The sequence below is a fragment of the Podarcis liolepis genome (assembly GCF_965112155.1).
Source record: "Podarcis liolepis genome assembly, chromosome: 6".
In the NCBI taxonomy this organism is placed as follows: domain Eukaryota; kingdom Metazoa; phylum Chordata; class Lepidosauria; order Squamata; family Lacertidae; genus Podarcis; species Podarcis liolepis.
The window spans coordinates 61,445,421-61,471,965 of record NC_139559.1 but is presented as its reverse complement, the minus strand read 5'-3'; the positions used below and the strand labels follow the sequence as shown (position 1 = coordinate 61,471,965).

General features: G+C 42.4%; 1 protein-coding gene across 1 annotated transcript in view; it reads right to left on the bottom strand.

The window, feature by feature from the left end:
* Positions 1-17,519, bottom strand: part of ALG6 (ALG6 alpha-1,3-glucosyltransferase) — a 29,515-nt gene extending 11,996 nt beyond the window's left edge. The window contains exons 1-5 of the mRNA XM_083510397.1: positions 17,093-17,519; positions 14,429-14,530; positions 10,319-10,403; positions 4,786-4,875; positions 3,503-3,591 (exon numbers count right to left, since the gene is read on the bottom strand). Of these exons, the coding sequence (XP_083366523.1) occupies positions 3,503-3,591; positions 4,786-4,875; positions 10,319-10,403; positions 14,429-14,530; positions 17,093-17,273 (547 nt within the window). The 5' untranslated portion in view covers positions 17,274-17,519. The remainder of the gene's footprint in view (positions 1-3,502; positions 3,592-4,785; positions 4,876-10,318; positions 10,404-14,428; positions 14,531-17,092) is intronic.
* Positions 17,520-26,545: the final 9,026 nt, after the last annotated feature.

Genomic DNA, 26,545 nt, shown 5'->3' with positions numbered 1-26,545 from the left:
GCTTTTGTCTGGCTGGAATGTGTCTAGATAGAAGACAGAGAAAAGTGAGAGACAGAAGAAACTAGGCTACTTCACCAAGGCAAAATTTACCTTCATAACTTTCCCACTTTTGCCCTGCCCACGTCTGGCCCTTGAAACCTAAATGCAGCTGAAAAAAGCTCCCCATTCCTGCTTTTTAAAATGCTTTAAGGTGCTGAACAAGGACACAGTCAATATGTATCTCTCTTTGGTCTTCCTTTTCCACTCGTTTTCCCCTGCCTGCAGGATGGTAAAACTGGACTCCTTGTGCGGTAGGCAGGGGGGAAAGGTATGTAAAGGAATCAATGGGGAAAACAACATAGAAGCTGTATCATCTCTTAGTGCTTGAGCTTCTAAGTGTAGAAACACCATCTCCAAGCGAGCCCCCGGCAAGCCTCATTTTCATACAGTAATGATATGTGCTTCAAGGAACCTACCTTAAAGCAGTTAATTTTTTTCAGAGTCATGTCTTGTATATAAGGCATGAGCAGTTTCTGGGATTACTATTTTAAACATAAGTCATAATACTGTCAATATGGTAATATCAGAAACCAGCTAGCCTCAAGGCTAGGAAAACTCTACAAAATTTGATCCAGTGGCATCATAGGGCTGGTACTCATAGCTGATAATGAGTTCTCATAAAACCAAGTGCTTCCTTCAGAAATGCTACCAAAGAGGTATAGCTGCAAGAAGATCAGCCCAATGCCACTCTTTTCATTGAAATCTGCTTAAAGGTTTTATGACATGTTTAAAATAGTAATCCCAGAAGCTGTTCAAGCCATATATACAGGAGTTCAAAGAATGAACTGCTTGCAGGGCACTTCCTCGTAGCAGTTCTGAAATCAAAATGGATTGCTTTCTTTCTTTTTCTGACTCACTTCATTCAGTTACATTCAAAGAATGCCAATAACTTCCCTAAATGTTTAAAATTAAGCATTTATAATTAAAATGTCCTTGACAGAGTTAAAGCTGAACCCTTCAATCCTGCACACAGGCCACTTCAATTCCACTGAAGTCAATGAGATTAAAGAAGACTTAACTCTACATAAGGACTATAGCCCATGTGCTCAGAACCGTGTAAGACTAGAACCCCAATTTCCTCCAAGATGACAGAATATAACTTTGAAATTTCTTTTAAGATGGAGAGCAACTGAAATGATACCTTTATGTGCACCCATAATATTCAAAACTCTTCCTTAGATTACAGGGTTTCAAAGCAAAAAATTTAGGAAATACACACACAAACACACCAGCCACCTGGAAAATGATGCTGGGGCAGTATAAACCCAGTGGTTTGGAGAGCTATTCGCAACACGGGCATTTTTAAACAGAGACTACTGTTAACTATTTCAAGCCAACTGGAATTGTCGGTAGTGACCCCCGCCCTGTGGAACGCCCTCCCATCAGATGTCAAGGAAATAAGCAGCTATCCTATTTTTAAAAGACATCTGAAGGCAGCCCTGTTTAGGGAAGTTTTTAATATTTAATGCTATATTATTTTTAACACTCGATTGGGAGCTGCCCAGAGTGGCTGGGGAAACTCAGCCAGATGGGCGGGGTATAAATAATAAAATCTAATAATAATAATTAATTACTGTTATTGATCATTTAGGTAAGGTGTTGCCTTGTCTCAGAAGCTCTATACTATTTGTTCTGGAAGCCCAACACTAAAGAGTTATTCAGACAGAATAGTAAGCCATCCTGGTTCGTGGGCAATACCATAGTTTACCCAGAATGCGGGGGAATTGGTAAACTATGGTGTGCCAGAAATGCGAAAGTAAAGGTGGGGACCACAACACAATAAGGGACAAAAGAGTGTCTGAGGCCAAGGTTCTTCAGGGTTCACTCGTGAAATGCCACATCATGGTGTCTGAATGAGCTCCGGGACTCCTATGGCTTTAATTTATTTGGCAGAAACTGTTGTCTGTGCATGTGCTTCAGAAACACAGAGAGAATCTTCTAAAACATCTAAAACTAATGGTCAACATTTAACTGTATTGAATTTTGTAACCCTGGTGCACTCATTTAATGGCAATTGTTAAAAAGAATGTCTATCCATTTTCTTAGTTTGTACATCAATGATTTGTCAAGCGTGTTGATTTGAGCATTATTAAAGACCATTTCAAGGGTAATTTGGTTCTAGTGATTTTTAAAATATAATCAATTACTAGAGACCAGATGGAAAGGTTTCTGGCCAATGCAAGAGGTGGTGTGGAGGAGTGTCTGCTTCTGCCCAGGATAATCAGCAATAAGACAATGCTGACACGTCATAAGAGATTTTTACAGGACTTCGGTCAATCCTGTGAAACGGAGGAAGACTGAATATAAGCCAATAAATGCATTGTCTGGGCTGCCTGATACGTTACTCTTGTGACAATGCTGTCCATGTTTTTCTTCACTGACCACCACATGAACTATCAATTGATATGCATCTGAGAATTATCATTGTCGTTATCCTCCATTTGATTTAGCTGTAAAGGCAAATGAACACTGAACTTTTAGTTGTATATTGGAACTTTTCTGAGGCCTGGGAAAAGCTACTATATAATGATTCACAGCACCTATAAGCATTTGATTTTGAACGTGCGTAATAACACCTTCTTCATTCCAACGTTTCTTAAAAATATATAATTTCGTTACTTCAGTATTAAAAATCCCTGAGCATGACAGCCCTTCCAACCGCTAAATTTAAAAACTAACAGAAAATAACTATGAAATTCTTTTTTTTAAAAAAAAAGACAAGCATAGGCCATAGTTAATAACTGACATGAACTTCAGAGTGCTATCAAAACTTAACCTTATATAGTAGGAATTGGCAAAACTATTATGTCAAATAGGTAACTTCTCAATATACTGCCATTACTGTAGAATATTACTGTGTTACCTTGAGGAACTAAGTTCATACAAGGCAGTTAGACAGAAACAAAAAACCCTATAATGTCCAATTTCCAATAATATATAAAACCACAGATTAAAACAATTCACAGCCAGCAGCACATTGGCATATCTAAAGAATTAAAAACTATATTCTCCACAGATCATTAAATAGTTTAACATTCAGCCCAGCATATCAACTAAAAGCAGCCCCAAATGGTTGGATTTTTGAGACCCATTTTAAAAAGCATGAACTAATGGAGCCAAGAAGCACATATTCCATAGGTATGAGGTCACCACTGAAAAGATTCTGTCTCTTATGCCCTTCAGTCTAATTTATCTGAAATATTGGGTCATGAGCAGTGGCTGTCAGTTGTACCCCTGACCATGTACCGTAACCCATACCTTGAGCAATCTCTCCCACTATAGTCTTTTATCAGCAGGAAATTGCTTTAGCATTAGGGGGCTGAGGCCATTCCCAGTTAGAATTAATTTTCTCCTTGCATCTTTACACCTTAAGAACACCCCTTGTATGGGTAATCTGCACTGCAAAAAATAGAACTGGATCAGGAACATTTTGAACTTATGTTGAAAAAAGGCTATTTTCTACCTGTTGCCCGCATGAATAGCTTGTGTGGCTGACTCTCATACCCACGAGATGTGTGCAGAGCAATCCAATCTGGATTGATTAACTTCGCTCTATAAAACAAAGTATCAAAACATTAAAAAGTAGACTATTCACACTGCTAATTGCTTCAGCTTAACAAATGCAGATGACACACATAGAATCATCATGAAGAAACTGCTTCAGTTTCAATTATAATTAAGCACTTATAAGCAATAAAGAGAACTGAAAATATTTTATCTTTTCACATACAGGCTACGTTTGTGCACCACAGAAAGCCATAGTTAATGTGTGTTGATGGCTCCAATTTCACTCCCCACCCTCCCCGTGTGAGCAGCAACAACAAACTACAAAACGTGCCTCAGTGTTTGGACGCGTGTCCAACTGATGCACAATCGCACATGCGTGTATCGTGTGACTTTAAAAATGGCAAAAATAGCCCAGAAAGGGCAAAAAGTACAAAAACAACACCTAGCAATCCCATGAGCCTTTGCAGGTGCAATTCCAGGAGAGCTTGCACTGACCTTTGAGGCCTGTGGAACGTCTGAGTTTGAGAAAGGAGGTTTGGAGGGAGTGACCGTGGTGGAGTTTGGCACCTGGTAAGTGCTGCTGGTATTTTAAAGAGTTTTTTCAGGGAGTTTCAGAGGTTTAGAGGTTGTCTGCAGACTTTTACAATGGCGTTTCAAATATACATGATTTCACGTAAACACGTGGTGCCTTGGAATGTAACCCCTGCGTAAATTGGGAGTTGCCTATACATAGAAACTTTGTTGTTGTTTAGTTGTGTCCGACTCCTTGTGACCCCATGGACCAGAGCACACCAGGCACTCCTGTCATCCATTGCCTCCCGCAGTTTGGTCAAACTCACGTTAGTAGCTTCAAGAACACTGTCCAACCATCTTGTCCTCTGTCGTCCCCTTCTCCTTGTGCCCTCAATCTTTCCCAACAGCAGGGTCTTTTCCAGGGAGTCTTCTCTTCTCTTCTCATGAGGTAGGCATAGAAACTTAGCCAACTACAACCCCCCTTTTATCCACCAAATAATCAGGAGAGACAGAGCTGTCTCCTCTGTGATTGTTTACCACACAGGTAAGCACTCCCACGTGCAGCTTATGTGTACACAGTCATAAGTGCGTAATTGCCACACTTATTGTGAATGGGGAATGCTGTAGGTGTGCATCAGAATTCCTATACATGGATCAGCCTGCATTTTTTTAATTTCTTCTAGCAAACAAAATGTATTTAAAATAATGCTCACATATTTAACTTACACATAAGCACACAGAAGACTGTGATAAGCAGTAAGAGGCGGATAGTCAAGGCCCCAGTATTGCAAATTATTGTCACTGGTGTTGAAGTACCTGAAAAAGAAAAGGAAACCCTGAAATAAATATGTCTTCAGAATGCAGATCTTCCTCCTTCCCTTTCCCCCTTGCAGCAAGATCCCCCTGCTCAGTGCTGTCCAATTCCCCACTTGCACTGCAGCCCAGTAAACCACAGTCCTTACTGTTCAGAAGTGTCCCAAACCCTATAGGGAGGGGTTGCAAGGGATACAGAGCACTTCCAGGGGGGAAGAGAGGACAAGACAGATTGGTTATACATGTTGCATTCCACCCAGGCAGCATTCTACTAGCACAACCAATGGATGATACAACCCAGGGTCATGTTGGTTTTCTACGAAGCTGAACAACTTCAGTATAATAGTAAAAAAAATAAAATTAAAATATGGCTCTTACTGCATTTTTGTTGTAGATTCTTTTTTAAAATAAAACAAAGACTTGCCTGAGTTTTTGGATGCAGTTGTTGATGTTTGTGTTATGGCAGAATACAAGACATAAAGAATCTGAAGGATATAAAGTTTGTGCCTGTAACCAGCTGATATTGTTCTGGGAAATACATTTTCATTTCTAGGAAACAAAGCTAGAATAATTCAAAAGTCTACTGGGCTATGAAAGGTAATTATTGTTCCAATTGCCATGATTCACAAGATCTGAGTCATCAGTGCCATTAATTTCACTTTTTTCATATATGTGAGCAGCTCCAAAAATACAAGGCTCTATTCCAGTCAGCCCTACATTCATTGGACGCTTTCCCCCAACCTGACCAGCCTTTCTCCTGAAACCTTCTGTAATCACCTTCAGCTGAAGGTATGTACCCAAAGACCCTCCTCTAACAAATTCCGTGGCTTTGACAAGATGGTGTTTTCTGAAGTGTCAACAGACAACTTAAAGTATTAAAGAAATACAGAGTTGCATATAAAAATGTTACAGTAATACAAAGTCACTAATATAGTTACTGACACACTCTCCCTCTAAGGCTCCGGATTCTAACCCAGGGTTCAAACAAACTCTCGGCTCACCCACAGAAGTGGTTAGAGCATTACAGCCTTCAAGGTTTTGCAGTCTTAAGCACAATTTTATCTAAGGGATTCTAAGATCCAACACTAGTTCTCCAAAATCACAAACCCACACATCTGAGCTAAAAGAATGATTGGCCATTCTTGTGAGCTAACAAACTACTGAACCTGAGCTGCTCCATATCAACAGTATCCAAATAGTACTGCTGGCTTTCAGAAGAATTAGGAGGTGCTAAAAACTAAACTCTACTTAATTACAACAGTACCAAGTTGTCAGCACAATAGATGACAAAGGTCATGAGCCTGTGCAGTCATACCAATAACAACAAATTCAACAGGCCCTCTAAACTAGCCCAAGAAAGTAACCTCTAGAGGACAATAAGAAAGCTCAAAGATAAAGAAATTTCATTCATACGACTTTTCTGTACTTATGTTTCTGTGGAGAGCAGTCAGAATTTAGCCACATCTTCAGGTTGAAAGGCAGAAGATTTTATTCAATGAAAATAAAAGTTACAAAAATAAGACATCAGAACCTTTAAATCTCAGTGAAACAGAGTGACTAGTATTTTATAATTGCCAGGGGGCAAGTTCTTAGCTTTCCCAGTCTATCCACTCAAATGCAGCCAATTTTTGACATTTATTACAATAAATGATATTTCTTGAATACCTTATGAGCAGCCTGAAGTATCTTATGAACAATTCATGATAAATCATATTTCTTAAAGCTGCATCTCTGCCCCTTATCCCACCATTTAAAATTTCTCATGCCAGGATAGTTTTAACTCCTTCATTTGGATATTGATGTCTTGCGATTTACTAGTAAATATCTCATTCAATTCCATGCTCTTATTTGAACTTAGATTCCAAAGAAAAAGTTTGTGTATAGGTGTGAAAAAAAGGTAAGAACTGTCACATTTCTAACATGCAATATAAGAAGAAAAAGATGCTGTCAAGATTGTCTTTGATAAATATGCATGGGCTCCAAAGAAAGATAGAGAAGGCAGAAATATTTAAATTTGTGCCTCTGGCTCAGAAAAACTACATACAGGAAAACTACATACAAATCACATTTCTCATTTACTGCCTACCTTTTTTAATATACTTTTTTTCCAGAACAAAGGAAGTGAACATGGAGTACATGATAATACCATTTGAGCATACCTGAATAATAATAGTAATCATTGCCTTTTCAAAGGCAAGGACTTTAGGGGGCAAACGTTCAAAAGATGCCACCTTGCACCCAGTACAGGGGATCACAAATTTGTTTGTCACCAAACAATGAAATCTCATCCCATTACACTGCTCACACTGTTATACTATACAGCAATATATGCAGAACAAATTGTAAGTTTCCAAATTTAAACTAGTAGCATGTATTGGCTAATTGTAGTACAGTATTTGGTTTTGATGGCAGACAGTGCAGATTTATTGGTTATCATTCCATTGGCTGTAAATTTTAATGCTGCTATCAACTTCTAAAAACAGCTAATTCTTAAGCAATCTTTCCCCCCTTTCTCACCAATATCAATACCAACCACACATTTTATGACAAATACTTTCCTGCAATTAGGTCATGTTGCAAACAATTTCTCTCTTTACTCTCTCTCTCTACACACACACACACACACACACACACAGTAAAAACAACAACATCATTACTATATACAGTGACAGTATACCAAGCCAATTGGCCGATTATCCCAGTACAGTGGTACCTTGGTTTAAGAACAGCTTAGTTTATGAACAACTTGGATTAAGAACGCTGAAAACCCGGAAGTAGGTGTTTTGGTTTGTGAACTTTGCCTTGGAAGCAGAACATGTTTCGCTTTCTGTTGAGTGTGTTCCATTTGTAAATTGAGTCTCTCGCTGCTATGGCAAAGCACACCTTGGTTTAAGAACTCTTTGGTTTAAGAACCGACTTCCAGAATGGATTAAATTCGTAAACCAAGGTACCACTGTATTCTCTATTGTTAGGCAACAACCTCCAAAGTATCTTGCAGCCCTGCTATTGTTCTTAATATTGTACTGTTCTTTATGTGCTCAACTTATGAGCACGTATAATAATAATAATAATAATAATAATAATAATAATAATAATAATAATAATTTATTATTTGTACCCCGCCCATCTGGCTGGGTTTCCCCAGCCACTCTGGGCGGCTTCCACAGAAACCAAAAAACACTAAAATATCATACATTAAAAGCTTCCCTGAATAGGGCCGCCTTAAGATGTCTTCTGAATGTCAGGTAGTTGTCCATCACCTTGACATCCGATGGGAGGGCATTCCACAGGGCGGGCGCCACCACCGAAAAGGCCCTCTGCCTGGTTCCCTGTAGCTTCGCTTCACGCAATGAGGGAACCGCCAGAAGGCCCTCGGCGCTGGACCTCAGTGTCCGGGCAGAACGATGGGGGTGGAGACGCTCCTTCAGGTATACTGGGCCGAAGCCGTTTAGGGCTTTAAAGGTCAACACCAGCACTTTGAATTATGCTCGGAAACATACTGGGAGCCAATGTAGGTCTTTCAAGATCGGTGTTATGTGGTCTCGGCGGCCGCCCCCAGTCACCAGTCTAGCTGCCGCATTCTGGATTAGCTGTAGTTTCCGAGTCACCTTCAAAGGTAGCCCCACGTAGAGCGCATTGCAGTAGTCCAAGCGGGAGATAACTAGAGCATGCACCACTCTGGCCAGACAGTCCGCGGGCAGGTAGAGTCTCAGCCTGCGTACCAGGTGGAGTTGGTAGACAGCTGCCTTGGATACAGAATTGACCTGCGCCTCCATGGACAGCTGTGAGTCCAAAATGACTCCCAGGCTACGCACCTGGTCCTTCAGGGGCACAGTTACCCTATTCAGGACCAGGGAGTCCTCCACACCAGCCCGCCCCCTGTCCCCCAAAAACAGTACTTCTGTCTTGTCAGGATTCAACTTCAATCCATTAGCCGCCATCCATCCTCCAACCGCCTCCAGGCACTCACACAGGACCTTCACCGCCTTCACTGGTTCTGATTTGAAAGAAAGGTAGAGCTGGGTATCATCTGCATATTGATGGACACCCAGTCCAAACCCCCTGATGATCTCTCCCAGCGGCTTCATATAGATGTTAAAAAGCATGGGGGAGAGGACGGAACCCTGAGGCACCCCACAAGTGAGGGCCCAAGGGTCTGAACACTCATCCCCCACCACCACTTTCTGAACACGGCCCAGGAGGAAGGAGCGAAAACACTGTATAACAGTGCCCCCAGCTCCCAACCCCTCTAGACGGTCCAGAAGGATGTTATGGTCGATTGTATCAAAGGCCGCTGAGAGATCCAGCAGAACTAGGAAACAACTCTCACCTTTGTCCCTAGCTCGCCAGAGATCATCAACTTATAAAAGATAAGTTATGACTTGACCATGTGGCAAGGAAGCATCTTCTGCACATCAAAGTGGTCAATTTATTACAACTGGAGGACACAATGTAATGACAAAATATGCTCTAAAAGGCAATCTTGTAGGTAAACTGGTTCCAAGTTGTTAAGGGCTTTATAACACCTTGAAGTTGGTCCAGTAGCAAATTGGCAACAGAACTAGAGGACCCAATGTGCACTGCAAAATAAGCCTCCTTCTTCTTTTTTTGCAGCCTCACTGCCACATTATAGGCATGACTGTGTGTTCTTAGCAGTGTTCAGTTGGCTTCAGAGTGAGACTTGCACCACCTGCACTCCAGTCTTCATCCGGACTGTTTTACAGTCTGGAGCTCCTGAGAGTACCAAGAACTCCTTGGGCTCGAAAATGCCAGAGAGAATGCTCTGCAGTGATTGTGTCTACTGCCCATTTCCTCTTGCCATTCCATAGCGATGAGGTCTTTGACAGGATCACCTGCTTTCTCCACTGGAAAATTCCCCAGAGCATTCAGGAACATATCTGGTCCCATCAGTCTCTGAGAGCGGGCCATGTAAATGGGCTCACCACCCTTACAAGTTGAGAGATATGGAAACCAGAAATCTACTGCTTATGTCTGAACTCCAGTTTTCAGAGAATTCGTATCACTTACAAATCAGTACTGATAGTTATAAAATATATTTAACTGGACAAATTGGAAAATATTTTTTTCAAATATTAATTTTGCTAAAATATTAAAATTGGTGGATCGCATCTTAAAGGCAGATGACAGGAATCGTTATACGATATATATTTTTTGTTACTTTACCAAATTGTTCTAAAACATTTTAGATACAGGTATTATATAGATCTAAGTAGCTCTAGAATGAGATATTTCAAGGGAAACAAAAATAAGTAAAGGAAATGGTAATTGGCTGCAATGCTATGTACACTTAACTGGGGCTTACTTCTTTGCAGCCTTATGTAGGGTTACACTGCAAAGGGCTGTGTAGGCAGGAAGGTTTTATGCACCCCAAGATTATAGTCTTTCCATATAAAAAGGGAATAAAAAAAATCAAAATTAGGCATACCACTGTTTGACTGGCAGATTGTAGGTAACTTCTTGCCAATGTCTTTGAGCTTCGTAGTCTCCATACATAGGTGGTTTTCCTGCACCTTAAAAGAAAGAAAAAAGATGGGAAACTATATTTATCATTTGTTAATGCATGTATAAATTAATTTTGCTCTACTAATGCCTGCAATTCAGTGCTTTGCTTGGAAATTAATATACCCTCTGTAGCAAAAGTGTGACAGGTATTTGCATGTAATTTTACAATCAACTCTGTTAGGAAGAGAGTAAGTTCTTGGGGTAGTATCAGACGTAGGATACATTTCCATTTTCTGAATACATCTTTTATGAGTATTCTTCTTAGTTCCCTATTCTTCCCTCCTTCCCCCTCCTTTCTTCTCTCGTCAGAAATTCTTTGTTTTTTCCTGTAACTTTTTAAAATCAGTACAAAATTTGCATGAGTTTCTTCTTTATTGAATACTACAGAACAAGCCAATTGTGGCAGTATCACATTAAACAATTAGGCACACAGATTATTCATTTCCTGTCGTTCCTGATTAGCTATTGAGAGCACACACTTATTTCTATGGTATTGACTCTAACTTCATGGAGATTGAAGAGTTTCTTTTAAATATAGGAAAGCTATCTATAATTCTTTCATATGATCTATGTTTGAGCGATTCACACAAACAGCAGAGAAGGACATAATCTGTCCTTTTGCAACACCGAGAGCAGACAATTACTACAAGAAGGATATTAAGAGGAAAGGGTTTCAAATAGGCCAGTGCTTCTACAAACAGAAGACTCCTCTATTTGGGAAGAGAGTTAAGAATATGTGCCAAGAGACATGTGCAATAACTTCCTTCTGCCCATTTACCAATGTAATGGATGAATACAGGGAAATAGGATTGATTCAGCAAAAGAAAACATTCACATGGCAGCAGCCCATGCTCCAGGTACAGGGCACAACCAAAAGGATGGGAAACATTCCTACATGGGTCCTACTGATTACACAGAAAACAATAATGTCTGATGGAAATGCTTGATATTTGACCACTGCTGTATTTTACTGCAGAGCTATATCTATCAATATTATTTACAATGCAGGGAAGACTGAGAAACCTACAAAAATTACCAACCAGTGATAGCTTCTCCTAGAAGGAGTTTATGACAGTGTTCTTCTCACTACAAAACCAAAGAGGAACTGATGTCCAAACAGCAAAATATATAATACAAAACCAGAATCAGTCAAAACTAGGCCCATTAAAATTATCAACTCTGAGGCAGCAGTGAAAGTAAACAAAGCAAGGGCAAGCATTTTAGCATCTGCTGTGCTTTGTGGTTGTTGTTTTCCAAAATGAACCAAGCAGAATGCATTGGAAAAAATTGGTACCCATTTCTAATTGTTTGGGGTTTATTTGTATATATGATGCAAAAGGATATAGGTTGACGTCTCAAGACAAAGTAGTAGTGGTGAGTAATTAAATACCAAACTGATCAGCTAAACTATTTGGTCCTTTCTTTTTAGTTTTTGCACTTTCTATTTTGCCTTGGGTTGCTATTCTGGGAAATTAGGCTGCAAAAGCACATTGTAATGAGAGAGCCTTAAACAGCATGTGTGCAGTATTGAAGCCATGGGCTGCAGGCAATGAACTGCTTCCAAAGGGGACATTTTAATTCCGTACACCTTTTGCAAGGGAGACAAAAGCTGTAAAGTATAACATTTTAAAAGTTATTACTAAGCAGATCTTCAAAGCAGCATACAGTACTGCTTTATTATGGTGAACAAGATGTGCCTTTGAAGAACAAGAGGTTCCCAAATATAAAAAGTATAAAAAGTTGCCCTAAGATCAGTCAAAGACCAGGACATTCTCCATAGCTTTTGATGCAACCCATATATAGAAGCAACTAAGACTTTGGGCAGCTTGATGACACAAACATAAATTTCTCACACAAAAAAACAAATTTAATTCCTCATATTAATAATTCTTCACCTTTACATTGTATTATATTATTCTTAACCATGAAAAAAATTGAACCAGTAGTGTTCAATGCCATTTGTTAGCCACATTCACTAATGCTAACTAGTTCAGCAAACCCACCTGGAAGAAAATATATGGTGAGAAAAGCAATAGCAAAGTAAAAAAAAAAGCTTGATGCATCTGAAATATAGTGGACTCGGAGCAGAAGTAACCTTCCTATATCTGGTCATCCACACCTTAAGTTGGAACTATGTTGAATTAGAACCGCTCATGTCAGCCTTTCGATCTTAGCTGCCATTGCATTGGGCAGCACCTGCGTACATTTTGAGGGTAACCAGCAAATTGGACACATAGTTGGATTTTATGAATGAACATTTGGGGTTTTGCATCCAAGTCTTCTATGGTGGTTTATGCTACTACTGTACCTATTTAGAAAACATGTAATGTGATTCATAAGCAGTTTGTATTAATACAGGCAACAAGTATAAAATGTAGCTTCTCTCTACCATCATTTCATCACCACTTTCACCTGATATATGTACAAAAGAATTGCCACCCTAGCCAATTATAGGGGAGAGGGAGTATATCTGTCCGTCATAGTGACTGATCTAACAAATTACTCAACTGCAAGGAATTGTTCCTTGTCCCCAGTGAGCATCTAACAATACATACATTAAACAAAAAGTGAGAAGGTCAGCGCTATGCATTACAATACACAAGACATACAGTACAAGTTGCAATATACACAACTACTAACAGCTTCAACTTAACTCTCCTTTGTATGTTGAAAGTTTGTTAAAGTGTTGGCCTTTTTTGTTTTTGTTTTTTAGTTCTTAGATGTTTCCGTCAGAATAGGACAGTAGTTGTAACTTAATATTCAGACACTATTGCATCTGGAAAGTTAATTTTGTTATACCAAAAACATAACACATTAGACATAGCAGAATCTTAATTGCTTCCTCTTTGTTCTGTTAATTTGAACAGGTGAGGGTACAACCAGAATTAAATACCAATCTTCCCATTTTGACTTCCACATCATGGTAACTAGATTATAATAATGTGAAGGGAGACCAGAGTTGTGCTTTTTGGACCCACCTTCCCACCATCCATGTATTGTTGGGGAAAGGCTGAAGAAAGGAGCCTCTTCTTGCGTAGGCTCCCCAAGCAACATGATCAGAAGGATTCTAAGCTGCACAAAGAGCTTTTCACATGTAAAGCAGGTTCCTGGAGTTGCAACAAAGCAGGTGGGCCAGGAAGAACAGCTACTCTCGCTTTCGCATGAATCATGTGAGAGGTCAACACCCAGACAGAGCTCAGATGTTGTTTATCATAGTTGTGAAAAGAACCTAAGGTCCTAATCTTGTACTGTATAACTAAATGTTTTTTCTACATTAGACAGCTACAGTTGTCACTACATTTGTGTGACAACAGTAATATTTTCTTCTGTTCTCTTTTGTATTTGGCTTAGATTTATAACAAGCTTAAATGATATAGATTTCATTTTCATCAAACTGAAAGTAAACATGAAATGCTAAGAAAATAGTTGAGTATGATGTGGCGGAACAGGGAATGGGAAGATAACACTACTTTATTCTAATAGTTATAGCTATGGTTGTAGTGCTGTCAGGAAATGAAGGAAATTCTTTATTGCATTTTAAATTTTGTTACATGTGAAAATTCTTCAGTTTGGTTGCGTACTTTTTGATGTGCTTTATTTATTGCCTATGACAACTTTTATGTTTTTAATTATGTAAATAGTTCTATGCAGTGCTTTTTTCTTTAAAAATGTTTAGGGGTACTCTCATTTTCCTACTCATATTGAAATACTGCCCCTCAATGAGGCCAAACTTGGATTAACAAAATGTTTAGGGGTATGCATATCCCTGCATCCCCCCAGAAAAAAGCACTGCTTCTATGTTGTAAGCCGCCTTGCGCATAGTTTTAACTATGAAAAGGCAGCATACAAATAAAATAGTAATGATGAAAAAGCAATAAAACACATTTTTTTAAAAAGAACAAGGCTATTCAGAGTTGAGAACATGATTATTATATACCTTTCATTTTTAACTACTATATACTTATTTCCTTTTAAGAAACTTCTAACAGTAATTTCACTACAATAGTTCATATACATGCAGAATATTTACTACCTGAGTAAGAACCAAGGGACACAGTCCAACGGACAAGAAGGCCTAGTAATGCAGTAATTGTCATTAAGCTCCATTTTTCCATAGCTGCTTTTCCGAAATCACCTTGAAACAAGAACAGAAACAATGATGTCACAAAATTCTGGCTTCTACTCCTAAAAGTTTATATACAGAGATAAATCCACAGGTAGGACAGTGAGCAAATGCAGCCTTTTGGATTATGCTACTATGGGAAAGGCAAATCCAGCGAAAGCCATTACTGCATCCAGCAAAGTAATCTTTAGAGCAAAGAATTCTCTAATGCTGCCAGGGATATCAGCAAAATCAAATTTTTACTCAGTCTCTGTTCACAAGGAGAATTTAGCTGGACGGATTACATTGGCAAAAGTGCAGATGGCTATACAGTGGTACCTCAGGTTAAGTACTTAATTCGTTCCGGAGGTCCGTTCTTAACCTGAAACTGTTCTTAACCTGAAGCACCACTTTAGCTAATGGGGCCTGCTGCTGCCACCGGAGCCCAATTTCTGTTCTTATCCTGAAGCAAATTTCTTAACCTGAAGCACTATTTCTGGGTTAGCGGAGTGTGTAACCTGAAGCATATGTAACCTGAAGCGTATGTAACCTGAAGCATATGTAACCTGAGGTACCACTGTAGTTCCAGGAGATGTCAAAGAAAATGTAACTTCAGCTGATCATAAATTTCGGAAGTGTAATCAAAGTAACCAATCCAATTCTACAAGCTAAACCACCACTATTATTTGGGGAAAGGCCAATAGAATACAGCTGGACTAAAGGAATCACAGCCATGATCTAAGTTCTATGCATGTTTACTTGTATGTTCTGTTGCTGATTTACTCATGTACAGAGCAACACTTATTCTCTTGGTTTAAGCAGATAGGGAGCTATAATCCCACACGGCCAGAAAAGATCGAAAGGTCCCACAGTTTACATTTGACAATCAAACATACAAAATGGCAAGCCTGTCCCCAGATATCCCCCTTTAGTTCTGTCTCATGCTAGGCCTTAATGATAGTCTAGACTAGAGCATGAATAGGGAATCTGCAGGTCTCCAGGTGTTGTTGAACTCCAATTTCCAACAACTCCAACCAGCATACTCAAGGGTCAGGATTACAGGAGTTGTAGTCGAACAACCTCTGGAGGTCCACATGTTCTTCAGCTGTGCTTGATAACAAGGATAATGCCTGGTTGTCAATGGTCCATGAGTCAAGCAGTGAAGCATTAAAATGACAACATGGTACAATTCACAAAACATTGTGAAAACAAAAGCAAATCCTGACCTAGAAACTCAAAGTGTTTATCTTTTCTGAGAATCTGACAGAAGCCAGAAATTATAAATACATAAACCATGCATATCAGGAGCTGGAAAAGCTGAACCAAAATGATAAAGAGGGTGGAGCAGCTCCTCTCTGAGGCAAGGTTGTAACATTTAAGGGTATTTAATTTAGAGAAAATGCAAGAAAGAAGGGAGATGTATAAAATTATGCATAGTCTAGAAAAAAACCAGATCAAGATATCACATATATATCAATAATATCACATATTATTAGCGCTCATGAACATCCAGTGAAACTGAATGTTATAAGGTGCAGAACAGAAAAAAGGAAGTATTTCTCTGCATAATGCATAGTTAAACCATGGAATTCACTCCCCAAGAGGTAGTGATGTCTGCCAGCCTGGATTCCTTTAAAGGAGGATTAGAAAAATTCGTGGAGAAGGCTATCAGTGGCTGACTGCCGCAACAGCTATGTTCTACCTCCACTGTTGGAGGCAGTAAGCCTTTGAATACCACTTGCTAGCAATCACAAGTGGGAAGCACGCTACTGCACTCAGCTCGGGCTTGCTGGCTTCCCATAAGCATCTGGTTGGCCACTTTGAGAACAGAATTCTGGACTAGATGGGGCACTGGCGTGATCCAGCAGGCTCTTCTTCAGGAGAGTTACAGTGCAATCCTATTCATATTTACTCAGAATTCTGCTGACCTTAACCTATACCAAAACAGAAGTCAACCATTAAACCAAAACAGTTGGAAACTTTATCCTGTATTTTCCTGCACAATGGACATTCAAGGACTAGGTTTAATTTAATCTATCTGGGGCTCCTGATGTTCAATGGCAATAGTCAATACCGTGTAATTAAGCCACAGTTTAATTCAGGTTTATAAATATTTAAAACCAAAGACTCTATTTGTCAATATTGTTTCCTCGTATTCCATGCTGCAATTGCAGGTGTGTATAGGTCCCTGCTCCTGCCAACCTAGCAGTTCAAAAGCACGTCAAAGCGCAAGTAGATAAATAGGTACCGCTCTGGCAGGAAGGTAAACGGCATTTCCGTGCGCTGCTCTGGTTCGCCAGAAGCGGCTTAGTCATGCTGGCCACATGACCCCGAAGCTGTACGCCTGCTCCCTCGGCCAATAAAGTGAGATGAGCGCCAAAACCCAAGAGTCGGCCATGACTAGACCTAATGGTCAGGGGTCTGTTTACCTTGATAGGTTTTAGCAATAAAAATAAAATAAGACACGGCAATGGAATTACTAAGCATAAATTGCACACCAGACCTGCAATGTTGCTCTGCAGTTCCCAAGAGGTTATTCCCCCCCCCAAAAAAATACCGAGAAGTCTTGTGTTTTTCAAAAGCTCACTTGCCTACCAAAACACTCTCCACCTCCTGCCCCCGTATGTGCGCGCGCGAGGGTAGAGATGCTCAGTGGCTCAGCAGAGAAAGGGAAAGAAACTTTGCACACGCGTCCAGAACATGTTTCTTCAATAAAACTGACTACTTCACATAACCCAGGGCCGAAACGGGTTTTGCAGCAGCCGAGGCACAGCATCTAAGCAAATCATCTGAGGGCTGAGTAGGACCAGGGTCGCCCCTTTTGCTGACAGGGCCAACAAAACACAACCCCGAGAAGAGAAAGTCGTTGGAGTGACACCCTGTCAAAGGAAAAGGATGGGGGCGGTGGTTGGTGGTGGTGAAGCAACGCCTCCTTCTAGGACGAGGCTCTGCCTTCCCTCCCTCGAGTCGGGCGCAGCTCGGAAAGCCCCCCTTTTGAGTTTCCAGTAGAGGGTCCCGCCCGCTTCGCTCGTCACCTGCAACCCTCCTACAACTGCCCGCCCCTCAAATCAATTTCTGCCAGCCGGGAGACGCCGCGCTCCCGGCTCTGGCTCAGCTCAGGAGCGCGTTCCCGATGCAAGCCCGCCTTTTTTCTCTCCCTCGCTCAGGCCCCCCTCCCCGCCAGTCCAACACGTGGCGTGTCCATTCCTTTCCGCGCGAGGCTCCCCTGCCTCGGACGCTCTCGAACTCACCGAGACTGACAGGCACGAAGAGGAAGTTGAATGGGCAGGCGCGCGCCCGACCTGCTTTTCCTCCCCGCCTTCGTTGGTCAGGCACATGCGCAGAAGGTCCTCCTGACGCGGCAGCCGCGCGCGCGTCGTGACGTTACCGTCCCTTCCCTTCCCACGGATTGGAGCGTTCGGCTCAGTCACAGCCCTGTGCTCAAGTGCTGCCACTCATTCGGAAGCGCGCCCCGTGGACTGGGATGGTAGCCTAGGAACTAGGGCGATCTCTAGCAGAGCCAGGCCGGCCCTTAGGCGAGCCTTAACCCTGCACGAGGTCGAGTTTGAACACCGTAGGGGTTTGCAATTGCAGCTCCAGGGAGTTCCTTAGTAGGGCGTTTGTTACTAGAGAAGTTGCTGCGCCGTTGGCAGAGAAGAAGCAGGCTTGAATTCTGAGGGGTGCTGCGCTGCATGCTTTCTAAACAAAGGCTGCTGTTGTAGCACCACAGAGTAACAAGGCTGCAAAAGTTGCCAGGCTGCAAAATACAGTGGTACCTCAGGTTACATACGCTTCAGGTTACATACGCTTCAGGTAACAGACTGCTAACCCAGAAATAGTGCTTCAGGTTAAGAACTTTGCTTCAGGATAAGAACAGAAATTGGGCTCCGGCGGCGCAGCAGCAGCAGCAGGCCCCATTAGCTAAAGTAGTGCTTCAGGTTAAGAACAGTTTCAGGTTAAGTACAGACCTCCGGAACGAATAAAGTACTTAACCTGAGGTACCACTGTACTTTTCTAGGTGGCAGAAGCGAGATGGAGCACGCTATATCAGGCAGCCCCACTGCGTTTCTGTGCTTGGCATAAAAAGGTAAAGGACCTCTGGACGGTTAGTAAAGTACCTTTACCTGTGCTTGGCATGAAGCCCTGATCTTCAGCTGATTGCAACCTGATCCAAGGTGGGTTGCAACAGGAGCACTACCACCATGGAAATATATGATAAAAGGTTAGGACATGGGTCCTTAGGTGCATGCAGGCCCTGTGCCTGAAAAGGTTTCCACTTCTGGCAGCCTGCTTGGTTTTTCCATGCTGGGTGGAGCTTGCTGTGTCCCTCTCCTCCATCCCAGTCACTCTTCTCTTGCCTGCAGGCAATTCCTTGCCTCCTCTGGCTACCAGGTGGGTGCTTAAATACAATGCTGGAAGGACATATACAGTGGTACCTCAGGTTAAGAACTTACCGTAATTCATTCTGGAGGTCCATTCTTAACCTGAAACTGTTCTTAACCTGAGGTACCACTTTAGCTAATGGGGCCTCACACACGATTTCTGTTCTCATACTGAAGCAAAGTTCTTAACCCGAGGTACTATTTCTGGGTTAGCAGAGTCTGTAATCTGGTGTCTGTAACCCGAGGTACCACTGTATAAAGAAGGCAGGTCCCTTCCCCAAGAAGATTGCAGTCTAGATTTTGAAAGTGTGGAGGCAATGGAAGGAAGTCTCCAGAAGAACCAGGGTTTCAACACGCTCTCAATCCCCAGGCTTGGCTCATTAAGAGAATTAATGGGCAAGGTTGTTGTGAGGATAAAATGGGGGTGAAGAGAACCATGCTATAAATGTGATGGATAAATGAATAAAATAATGACTGTTTCAGCCAGTGAACTTCATGGCTAAAAGGGAATCTGCATATTTGTGGTATTTTTCAGCTGCAAATGACCCCCCCCTTTGTTCTGCTATTTTAATATTTTGCTTCTGTTTGTTTTATTTTAGCTTGGTGTTTTTTAATCCTACTCTTAACGCACCCTAAGGACATTTTTTATTGTGCAGTGTACAACTATCACAAATAAATAAATAAATCCATCCATGTTGGCTTAAAAGAAGCCCCCTCCATGCAGACACTAAACCTTCTTAGGTGCATCTAAGTTGTTATGTCATGAACCTTCAGGCTGCACCTTAGGATCAGGATATTTTATAGAATGGGAGCAGGATTTGCTTGTAGAATTCTGATGGCTTTGTAGTAGATTGGCAAGAAAAATGAAAAATCTGCCAGTGCCATGGCAGGTGTTGTACTTACCTCTCACTTACCTCTCAGCCTAAGTGTTCCTTGCCTGCAGAATATTAATTATTGATCAGATCCTTGGAAAGTTATGCAGGCCAGATATAAAATGTTGTATTCAAGTCCCACCCTGATCTGTCATTCAGAATCAGATTTGTACTTGTACTATAATGTGCAGGTTGTCCCCATGTGTTGCTCATGTAATGGGGCAGACAGTTGGCCCTGCCATCTACCACTATTTTGAACCTGGCTGTCAGGTTTTTCGAGCCCGCCCCTGTAGTAGAAGGAACTAATAGTGCAATATTAAGTACGTTTACTTAGAAGTAAATCCTATTGAATTCAGTGGGGCTTACTCCCATTTTAGTGGGATTAGGGATTAGGATTGCAGAAGAGCTTTATAACTTGAGAATTTTCTCCCTAAATTTACACAATAGGCCTTGAAACTCAGAAACCAGCCTTTCCATTAGACTAGATGAAAGCATGGCAGACAGTCAATGCTGCTCACGTCTAGGAGGAAATGTGTGCTTTACATTGTCCAGTCTCTTGTTAATGTCCTTAAAGTAAGTATCCTAAGCAACCGCCTGCACACTTTTAGTCTAAGTATTAGGCCAGCTAAATACAGAAAAGGAGAGAAACAGAAAGATAAACTGCCGTGTCTTTAACAAATTGCTTGATTGGTTTTCATTTATAAGACATTTTAAATTAATAGAATTCAAATTCTTGCTCATTGAAATCCAATTTTAATTAGTGGAATCAATGCCTGGTATTCTTACTTTGAAAATAAGTGAGCCAAATGGTGAGCTCTGAATTACTCTGCAGCCACCAGATGGTGACTACATATTGGGGTCAAGGTGTACATATCGATGCAGATGATGTTTGCATATAAACTCTGTTAATACAGTCTAATGCTGTTGATGCAAGAGGTGGATGCAGAATTTGTTACTCCATGGAACTGCTCAATGTCTCCCAATTGTCCATGTTCTGTGTACACATGTTCAGCACACTGATCCTTCTGAAATGTGTGGTGATATTTACAGTGGTACCTCGGGTTAAGTACTTAATTCGTTCCGGAGGTCCGTTCTTAACCTGAAAATGTTCTTAACCTGAAGCACCACTTTAGCTAATGGGGCCTCCTGCTGCCACTGCGCCGCCGGAGCACAATTTCTGTTCTCATCCTGAAGCAAAGTTCTTAACCTGAAGCACTATTTCTGGGAGTCTGTAACCTGAAGCGTATGTAACCTGAAGCGTATGTAACCCAAGGTACCACTGTATAGGGAAAGGGTTACAACAGTCCTATAAGCTTTCTCCTTTGTTCAACATATTCAGCCCATCAACAAGTCTTACCACTTCTGCCTTCAGAACATGGCAGAAGATGGCCCTTCCTCTCTATCCCCTCAGCAAAAATTCTGTTCCATGACCAGAGTCATCTCTTCTCTGGTCTTTTGCCTCACCTTGGTCCCCTCACATCTATCCGCCACTGGGAAGGGCCGTAGCTCAGTGGTGGAAAATATGCTTTGTGAAATGTGGAAGGCAGAATCCCCAGGATTTTTAAGGCTTGGTGCAAAATCTACAGACCTACCTTTTTTACACTGTTCCTGATCACCTTTTGATATCAACTCGCCTTAATAAAGCACATAATTGTCTAAATCCAAATGATACCCCTGTCTCCAGCTTTGAGGTTCTAGGGACTTTTATGAAGTTCGGTTTTATTAGTCCTAAAACAGTTAGCGTTATGTACTTAAAAGATACAGAGCATTGGTATTACATCCACAGGAAGTATTTTAGTCAACGAGTGTGTAATGTAGCAGGTAGACATGAACTTAGCACGTCTCTCCAGATAGAAAGGGGAACGGCCTCACCAACCATAAAATGCACTTAACAGTCTATTTAATAGTGGCAGGGTCCTTGAAAATGCAATATCCATGCTAATCCATCCTATTCTAAATCAGAATTATTATTTTTAAAAAATAATAATAAGCCAGTAAGGTAAAGCCTCCCTCCCTCATGTTCAGTTCTGATATTTAAACAGCTTGAGTAAACTAGATTGATTCTGCAATTTGAAAATTAAAGAGGTGACACACACACATTTGACTGAGACGGGGAAAGGAGATGTAATTGAACTTAAAAGTTCAATTAAATCCCTTCTACCCCCTGAAGGGGGGGGCACACCAGAAGCAAAAGGAAACTTCTTTTAGTTAACTGTGAATTAACTTCTATTCTTGTTGCAAAGGTGCAAAGTTGCCAAAAGGTTACACACACACACACACACACACACACACACACACACACACACACACACATTTCCTGGCTTTAAGATCTTACCACCAAGATCATTCACCCTCCCATTTAGGTGGCAGTTAGCCCCAAACCACTACTGTATTATAGTGGTTAGAGTGTTGGACTAGGACCTGGGAGACCTTGGGCCAGTCATGCACTCTCCCAGCCTAACCTACCTAACAGGATTGCTGTGGGAATAAGATGAGGAGAAGTATGCCATCACCTTGAGCTCCTTGGAGAAAAGGTGGGATATAAATGTAAAATAAAACACTGTAAAAACTTTCTTACAGGTGAGGCTATCAAGAGAATTGTTTCTCTCTCCATTATCAATGCATTTCTGTAGATGTAGAGGGGTACATCCTAAATCCACACAAGTGGTTGCATCTTCAGAACCAAGGAGAGAAGATGCCTGTAGCCAGGTTGTTCAGACTCAGGCTGCAGGACATGGAGGGCATCCTGGGAGAGCCTACAGTCTTTCCGTGATGAACTCTACATGTGTGAACTCCTTCTTTCTTAGACAATGCCAGATTTTCCTATTTGAGCAACATATATTTGGCCAAAGAGGCTTTATCTATACATACATAGATATCAAATACATCTCACAGATACAGTCTAAGTAGTATTTTTGTGTCCTCATAGAATATAATCCTATGCATGCGTACTGAGAGGCAAGTTCCAGTGTGTTCAATCAATCCTAACCCCACTTAGATGGGAATAAGCCTCATTGAATTCAATGGTACTTCTTAGTAGACATGGTTAGGATTGCAGTCTTACTTCTTTGTAAGCATGTTTAAAACTGACCTCAGTGGGACCTATTTCTAAGTAGACATAGGACTGAGCTATCAATGTAATGAGTTTATCGTAGTTTTACCTGCTCCAGCCCTTCTTGATAAAAGAGTTTGCAAATTATTTTTTTAATGCATCATCAAGTCTTCTAGACTTTTGTTTGGGTCTAGTTTGGAGATTCTTTTTTATTTTAGCGTTCAGCAAAGTTAGTTGTGATAAAATCCCATCGAAAACAAATGAATGTGTGGGTCACAGGGTCAAGACCTGTCACACCATTTCTGGACTGTTGCTTCGAACAAACCTTTGAAGGAAGGGAGAAAAGTTGGCTGAGAAACCAAAGATCAAGTAAGTAACTGCAGTGTCCTCCAGCGTCGCTAGACTACAGCCCCATCATTGGCTGTGCTTGATGGGAGTTGGAGTCCACCATTGCTTGTCAACCTGTTCGCTAACCCTGCCAATCCTTTCGGGAGCTATTCACCATCGATTGCTTTCTATGTGCCTCGATCCTTAAATGAAGCACACATTTCCTTGGGAGGAAGCCCCTTTTACACCGACGCGGTGCTTCCTTCCCAACAAAAGCCTTAGGGGGTGCCAAGTCCTCCTTTCAGTCCGCCAGAAGGTCTAATACTGTAATAAGCTCACCTAGAGGAAGGTCAAGCTGGGGCTCTTGCAACTGAAAGTAAGGCACATATGAGCGCTGCTTTAAAAAGCCATCACTCGTTTGGATTTCCAATTTCATTCTTTTGCACCTCTCAGCCCATAGACAACTCCTTTCTAATCCCGGGAAGAATTTAAAAGTGCTACCGATTTCTTTCCTCCCTGCAGCTCAGAAAATATCTTGGTGTTTTTTTCTGGCTTGCTGGTTTTTTCCTGATCGTTTCATCCAGGGTCTTCATCATTGCCCTGGGCGGCAGGCCAGGGAAAGGAGCGGGTCCACAGAACCGTCCAGCCCTCCAAGGGTTAACGTGAGGGTATTGAATCATAGAATTGTACAGCCTGGAAGGGGGCACAAGGGTCATCTTGTCCAAACCCCTGCCACGCAGGAATCTTTTGCGCAAGGTGGGACTCGAACCCACGATTTAGAGATTAAGAATCTCATGCATCCCCAGCCTTCCCACCTCCTCCCGGATCAGACTTGACCCGCCCCGCGTCCTTCCGCGCGTCCTTAACGCCTTTCCCAACCATTGATCTCAGCAGAGCTGTCAAAGTCACGGCAGAAGCGACAGCGTCGCGGTGAGAGGCGCTCGACGGCCGGAGAGGGCTGCGCTCCAGGCTGCCCTCCTCTCCTGCTGCGGGCGCTGGAAACATTGCTAGCGCGCACTTGAACCAAGGGCCGTCGCAGCTTTGCAGCCTGGGACGGAGCAAATCACGGCCAGCTCCCAGAAGGAGCTGCTCTCTGCCTTTGAGAAGGGGATGTGCAGCGGCAGGATTTCCCTGCTGTTAGATGAGAATGATTTGGGGAAGGCAAGGCTAGGGGAAGCCCCGCTCCTCCGCGTTTCCTGCCACCTCCCTGACTTGCAGCGCAGTCCTACTCGGAAGCAAGGCCCACTGAGTCTCATGGGGCCTCGCTCCCAGGAAGAAACGTGGAGCAGGATTGCGGCTGCAGTCGACGCATCAAGTCGATGGGTTCCTGGCTGCAACCCCTGCTACACTCGGTTCTTAGGGAGCGAGGTCAGTTGAACACGGTGGGTCTCTATCCTGGGCCTGCATAGGATTGCTTGCTTACTTCATTCATATCCCAACTTTTCTCCAGGGAGCTCAAGGTGGAGCACGGGAAAACTTTCTGACAGTAAGAATGGAACAATCTCCCTTGGGAGGTTGTGGACTCTCCTTCCTTGGAGGTTTCTAAGCAGAGGCTGGATGGTTATCTGTGAATGGTCACCTGGATGCTTTAGCTGAGATGCCTGCATTGCAGGGGGTTGGACTGGATGACCCTTGGGGTCCCTTCCAACTCTACAATTCTTTGGTTCCCCAGCCCCCCTCCTTATTTAATCCCCACACACCAACCCTGTGAGGTAGAGGCAGCAACTGGCACCCAATGAGCTTCATGGCTGTGCAGGGATTCAAACCCTGGTCTCCCAGGTGCTAGTCTGTGACTCTCCAACCACTTTCCCACAATGGCTCACTTCATTAGTCATCAGCCAATTAATTGAGGGAAGGGGACCCCAATGCAGTGCATAGAGCATAAACTTTCCAAACAGGTTTAATACCTGGTAAGGTAAAGCTAAAGGACCCCTGATAGTTAAGTCCAGTCATGAACACTTTAGTGGCCGAGGGAGCCAACGTTTGTCCACAGACAGTTTTTCTGGGTCATGTGGCCAGCATGACTAGGCTGCTTCTGGCAAAACCAGAGCAGCGCACGGAAATGCCGTTTACCTTCCCGCCAGAGCAGTACCTATTTATCTACTTGCACTTTGACGTGCTTTCAAACTGCTAGGTGGGCAGGAGCAGGGACCGAGCAATGCGAGCTCACCCCGTCGCGGGGATTCGAACCACCATCCTTCTGATCAGCAAGTCCTAGGCTCAGTGGTTTAACCCACAGCGCCACCCGAGTCCCTTAATACCTGGTACCTCCAGTTAAAAGGATCAGGAAGGGAAAGGCCACTTGCCTGCCAGTCAGAGTCGACCAGGTTTCCACCAACTTGGGGCACTCCATCTGTTTTGGACCATAATTCCCATCGCCCGAGCTGGGTGGAAGGGAGTTGCACTTCAGAGCCAGAGTGTGAATGCTGGGCTAGATAGCAAATAGTCTGACCTGGTTGGATAGCACAGTTGGTTAGAGCGTGGTACTCATAATGCCAGGGTTGCAGGTTTGATCCTTGTATGGGACAGCTGCATATTCCTGCATTCCAGGGCGGTTGGACTAGGTGATCCTCATTCTGTGATATAAGGCAGTTTTCAAGGCAATCGATAGAGGGAAACATTTGCACATGAAGAAAAACAATAGTTCTGAAGGGGGGGAAGCACATTCCATGTATATCACCTCGTGGTTTGTGGCTGATACAGCTGACCATGCTGATACTGGGGGGGGGAGGGAGTGTGCAAAAGCGTGCCCTTAGTTAAAGAGGATGGTGTAGCTCAGGGAACCAAAGATCAATGGGGCTTTGGATCAAGGGGACCCAAAATTATTGGTGCCCCACCCTTGAAAGCTCAGTTTGCAGTCTCTGTGCCCTACCCCCTGCAGGAGCTTACCACCTATCATGGACTTCTATAATGGAAAGCAAACGGATGTGGATAAGGTTGGAATGCAATCTTCCATTCAAGCCCTCGCTGCTCCCACAGCTCCAAAGCTGCAGCTAAACAAGCATAGTTCAAAGCACTATGATACCCTTAACTTCAGTAGTGGTTAAAACTGTCCTGTAAGGATGGCAAGTATTATTATTCCCCTTGTTGGAGAAGTCAGTAGGTTAGCTGGTCAGTTGTGAAGTCAAACACATGTGAAATCCAATGGGAGGAGAGAGGCAAGGGGAGTTGGAATGGAAAAGCAGTGGGTGGGAATGGGGTTAAGCACTCCTCTGCTGATTCTCTGCTCCAACCCCACCTCCCCAAAGCCACCTTTCATTCACAAACAGGGCTATCAGGTTCTTAAGCACGTTCTTAGGCCCTAAAGTAGGAGTAATAAACTCTTTTTGGCCCAAGTGCTGCATTTACCCCTGGTCCACCCACCCGCCACCTGCCATGTGTGGATGTGGCTAAAAATGGGTGGTCACTCCACATA